This window comes from Cupressus sempervirens, chromosome 9 (genome assembly GCF_028749045.1).
Source record: "Cupressus sempervirens isolate cs-2001-9-10 chromosome 9, ASM2874904v1, whole genome shotgun sequence".
NCBI lineage: Eukaryota > Viridiplantae > Streptophyta > Pinopsida > Cupressales > Cupressaceae > Cupressus > Cupressus sempervirens.
The window spans coordinates 3,829,127-3,834,464 of NC_143126.1; the positions used below are offsets into that span (position 1 = coordinate 3,829,127).

Here is a 5,338-nt window from a genome sequence, read left to right on the forward strand (position 1 = left end):
AGCACACATATCTATGCATGCGTGAATGAAATGAGTGGATATGACTGTAAAAAAATGTAAACCAGCAACTAAACTAACTTAGACTACCAAACCAAAACATAATAGAAAAAAAAACAAAACAAAAATGTAGATGCATTTATTGAAAACAGGGAAACTAATCCTAGTATGTACAAAGTAGAACTGAAACTCATACCTCAAAACATGGTTTGAGGTGGATCCCATTCACAGGTATTTGTAGTATGTCTCCTTCCATGGTAGCCAACTGGTAAGCATTATGCTGTTTACACTCAGCAACTTGAAATGGCCTAGCCCACATGTGATCAAATTTACTGTGCTGGCCTAGCCTGCTCTTCAAAACATCCCACTTCAGTACCATGTCACCAACATGGAATTATCGAGCTTGAGCTCTTTTATCAAAGCTCTTCTTTATCTGCATTTGTTGATACTCCATGGTTTCCATGGCCTTTTTCCTTGTTTCCTCCAACTCCATCAGCTGAGCACGCCACACTAAAATAGGGTCACCTTCCTCAAACAAAACTAGCTGTGTAGCAAGATCAAGTGCGGGTAATTCTGTTTCAATGGATAATCTGGCTTCTTTCTCATAAACAAGCCTATAGGGCGAGTTTCCAATAACTTTCTTTGGAGTAATCCTGTCAACCCATAAGGTGGCTTTCAGCTTTGAATGCCAATCCCTCTTATTCTCTTGCAAATTGTGCTTAATAATCCTTATAAGGTTCTTGTTTGAAGACTCTGCTAATCCATTACCCCGTGGGTAGTAATTAGAGCTGGTGCTAAGATAAATCCCATGAGTAAAGGACCAATCAATTACTTTCATTCCAATAAAAGCAAGCACATTATCAAAAATAATGGAATCAGGTACTACAAACCTATTCACAATGCCATCATAAAAACTTAGGATTGCTATTTCATTTGCATCCTTTAACGCTATTGCCTCAGTCTAACACGTGAAATAATCAGTGGCTGTGATAATCCACTTGTGGCTTGCAATAGATGGAGGGTTAATGGGCCCTATGAAATCAACACCCCACTTCTGAAAGGGTTGTTCTATTTTAATTGGCTGCAAAGGCAAAGATGGCAACCTTTCTTTCCCTGCAAATATAGCACATTTAGCACTTTTTTGACATGTGCATGATAGTCCTTGAACAAATCAAGTCAGTAATAGCCTGCTCTTAGAATCTTATAAGCTGTAGTCCTTGGAGAAAAGTGTCCTCCTGAATGCCCATCATGGAATTCATGCAATATTTGAGCAATCTGATCTGAATCTACACACCTCAGAAGAACCCCATTAAAGTCTTTCCCGTATACAATGTTGTAAATTAGCACAAAAGGAATTGATTGCAAGTGATAGTATCTTAGCTTTGCTCGATTCAAGGTAGCTGGACATTGACTGGTTTTCAAAAAATGCATCATATCCTTTAACCAGCTTGCTGGTTGATCATCAGTTCCAGCAGCTCCAATTAGCAAAATTGTATTTTCTTGCTTCTCAAGTTCTAAAATATCCTTATCTACAATTTGTTCACATAATCCCTTTCCTCTAACCAACTTAGTTATCTAAATATCAATGTCATACTCCATGACGCGTGTAATCCAGCAAGCTCTTTTCATTTAGGTCCTTACTTAAGAGGAACTCCTTGACACTTGGGTGTGTGACACACAAAATAACTTTGTTATGTGTCAACAAATGCTTGAATTTCTTAAGACTTTTCATAATAGCAAGAACATGTTTTTCAAAAAAACTATATCGCTGTTTGTACTCTTCTAGTCCTTTGCTGAAAAATGCGATTGGTTGTTCCAATCCTTCTATATTTTGTTGTACCAACATGGCTGAAATCACGTCATAGCCCCCATACGCATAAAGAATGAAATCCTTACTAAAATCAGGATTGATTAGGACAGGTGCTGATGCTAATGCATTTTTGATGGCTTGAAAATTATCTTTAGCTTTCTTTGTCCATGTGAAAACTGCATTCTTTTTAAGCATAGCTATTAAAGGCTTGAGAAGTGCTGCAATATTAGGCAAAAATCTTTGCATGAAATTGATGTGGCCAATGAAACTTTGAAGGCCTTTCTTGTGTTGTGGTAAAGACAGCTCCAGAATTGCTGCAACTCGTTCAGGGTCCACTATGATGCCTGCCTTAGATACAATGTATTCGAGTAATTTTCCCTCATGCACAGAAAATATACTCTTTTTGGGGTTTAATGAGATGCCGAACTCTCTACAGCGCTCAAAATTTTTCCTTAAGTCATCAATATGGTCTGCTATTTTCTGTGAGTAAACTGTGACATCATCTAAATAAACCAAGACGAACTTGTACATCAAATTGCTGAAAGCCATTTCCATGGCTTTTTGAAAGGTAGCTCTAGTGTTGGACAATTTGAATGGCATTCTTTTGTATGCCATTGTACCCCATTTTGTTGTAAATGCTATTTTATATTGGTCCTCTTCCTTTACCAGTATTTGATTATAACCTGAATAACCATCTAGTAAGGAAAATATTTCAGCCCTTGATACACTTTACAAAATCTATTCCGTGGTTGGAAGCGGATGCCTATCTTTCAGCGAGACTCGATTCAAATCCCTGAAATCTACACATAGCCATAACTCCCCATTCTTTTTCCTTATAGGGACCAAATTAGCAACCTAACTGGTATGTTTAATAGGAAAAATAATTTTACTCTCGATCAATCTGAGAACCTCTTTCTGCATCAAGGGTTCCAGCTTTGGATTGATTGGTCTTTGCCTTTGGTGCACTGGTTTAGCTACTAGTTCCAACTCTATTATATGCTATGCTAGTCTTGGATTAAATCCTTTTAAATCACTATATTGCCAAGTGAACACATCACTGAATTCTTGAAACAAATGAAAAAAAGCTACTTTTTCTTCAGCTGAATTTACTTTGCCAAATTTCAGGGATTTACTTGGTGCAATTTCTAAGTCTGCATACTGGTTTTCTTTAACCAGCAAGTTAGCCTTTCCAGATTTGAGCTGATCATCTGAATTGAAAATGCTCTCCAGCATTACTAAACCCTTTGGCAACTTGTTATTTTTTAACTGTAGCACCTAATCACAATACCAATCCTTATATCTTTGCTGATTAGAATTGGCAAAAATGTCTTCTTCTAGCAAAAATTGTAAAATTTGTTCATCACTATCAAAAACTTGCCAATTAGTATCATTATCAGGAACTGAAGGCCTGGTAATGATTTTAATATGTTACTGATCAGTATGTGCAGACATGTGTTAACAATATCATATTTGGCTCCTACAGCTGCTAGCCTATTAACATGCTGATTTTTGTTTCTAGGAATAACCAGTATGTTAAATGCATCAAAATCTTCAAGTAAATCCCAAACACGATGTCTATAAGATTTTAAAATATCATTTTTCATAGCATTCAAACATTTGATTTGATTTACTACTAATTCGCTATCTCCATACACTCTTAAACACTTGATTCTGCATTTTCTTGCCTATTCCAACCCTTGGTTTAAACCTTCATACTCTGTTGTATTGTTGGTACAAGAAAAATTGAATCTAAAAGCGGCATAATATCTCTCATTATTAGGTGAAATCAACATAACACCCCCACCAGCACCTTGTCTACCTCTTGAACCATCAAAAAATATGCTCCATAGCTGATCTTTGGACTTTCCTAGCTGATTTGCTGGTTTGACCAGATTGGGAATGACTTCATTTTGCTCATGGATAATATAGGTCACTAAGTCAGCACTTGTCACATGATAAAACTGATTTTCAAAAGTTTGACTAGAGGCCCATTCATCAAGAAGAATATCTGGGACGTTATCTAGTTGGGTTCGATTTTTAGCTGTTGTATGACATTCCTCTTTATTAAATGCAAGCATATTTGCATTGACAACACTAGGTGCATAAGGCTCTATGTGGTTTTTTGCAAGCAACTCAGATTTAATGGTTACTTTAGTGCCATATCTAGTCCTAAAAAGCATATGAGGCCAATTAGATGACAAATAACCACTGATCTTTTTTGTGAAGTCCCTAGACAAGTAGATAGCAAAGTACGGAGGTAAATCTATGACATATATATCCTGTTGAATGGCAAAATTGGGACAGGCATGAAGGGTGACACTTGCATCTTTAATCACACCTATAGTACCTACAGACATCCCATCAAGTTGGACAACACCTTTATCAATAGGCTAGTATTTTAGACCTAACTGGTCAACTATCTTTTTTGGCATTACCGAGCTTGTAGCTCCACTATCTACCATACAGTTATGGACTAATTTATCACCAATGATCAAGGAAAGGTAGAAAGGAGCTATTTTTATTATCTTATTTGATTCCTTGGCAGTTTTCTCGCTGTCATCCTTCTTTTCATCAGCATTGGTTAACACCGCCTTTGCTAAAACTTTCATCACCTTTGCAGAATTTGCTTTATCCAAGAGAGCCTTTTGCAGGATATTTGTTTGACCGGGAATAGCTAAAGTCTCCCACATTGACATAGACACGTTCATCTTCTTCATATTCTCCACTATGTTGAATGGTGCAACAAAGTGTGATTTCTGATGTATTTTAGTAGCATCATGTTCTGCTAGCTCGTGAATGGTTTCCTTGGTAACAGGGACATGAGTGTCTCCCACCATGTTTGTAGCACTTGATGATGGCTCAGCTGTATTAGTTGCTTTACCCTTGTTTGTTGTTTGGTCTATTTCAAGAGCTCTTTTCTTAGCTTGGGTATTTGCTGATATTGATGAGTCATTATTGACTACGCAAAACTCATCTCTTTGCCAGTTGAGGAAAGCAGTCTTAGGAGTTGGTACATCATGCCACTATTTAGGTGCATCATTTGTGACATTTTACTATCGTACTACTATATTTTTCACCATTAATGCCTAATTTATAACTCCATTTGTGCACGTAGCCTGATTGTGAGGTTCATTACAGGGATAACACCACTCAAAGTCCACTGCGAGATTATTTTACATGGGCACTGTAATGCCCCGCCAAATGATCCAAAGAATTAACCTAAAGTTTCACTAAGTTTGGTAGCATTTTTTTTTTGAAACATGAAAGTAACACCATTCATAACATAGTAGCAAAATCAATAGCAATGTCCAACTAAAAGTAAACATAAACATACATACATAACTGGTTACATTCTTAATGATCCCTTAACGTTGAATCACATCTAAATTAACTATTAATGAATCCATCTAACACTACATCCACATGAAATAATAATGAAAAGTCCAACATTCTTAAATTATATTTTTGAATGCTCAATCATCCATTGCACATGCCACAGGGTATGAAAGGCTTACAAGAATATACATCTGT

The 5,338-nt window shown here is 36.7% G+C and overlaps 1 protein-coding gene across 1 annotated transcript; it reads right to left on the reverse strand.

Moving 5' to 3' along the window:
- Nucleotides 1–391: 391 nt before the first annotated feature.
- Nucleotides 392–2,362, reverse strand: LOC149537335 (uncharacterized). The gene is made up of 3 exons (XM_089800359.1): nucleotides 1,685–2,362; nucleotides 1,292–1,572; nucleotides 392–887 (listed from the first exon to the last, which is right to left on the reverse strand). The coding sequence occupies exons 1-3, from the start codon at nucleotides 2,360–2,362 to the stop codon at nucleotides 392–394; spliced, it is 1,455 nt and encodes a 484-aa protein (XP_089656485.1).
- Between the last annotated feature and the right edge of the window lie 2,976 nt (nucleotides 2,363–5,338).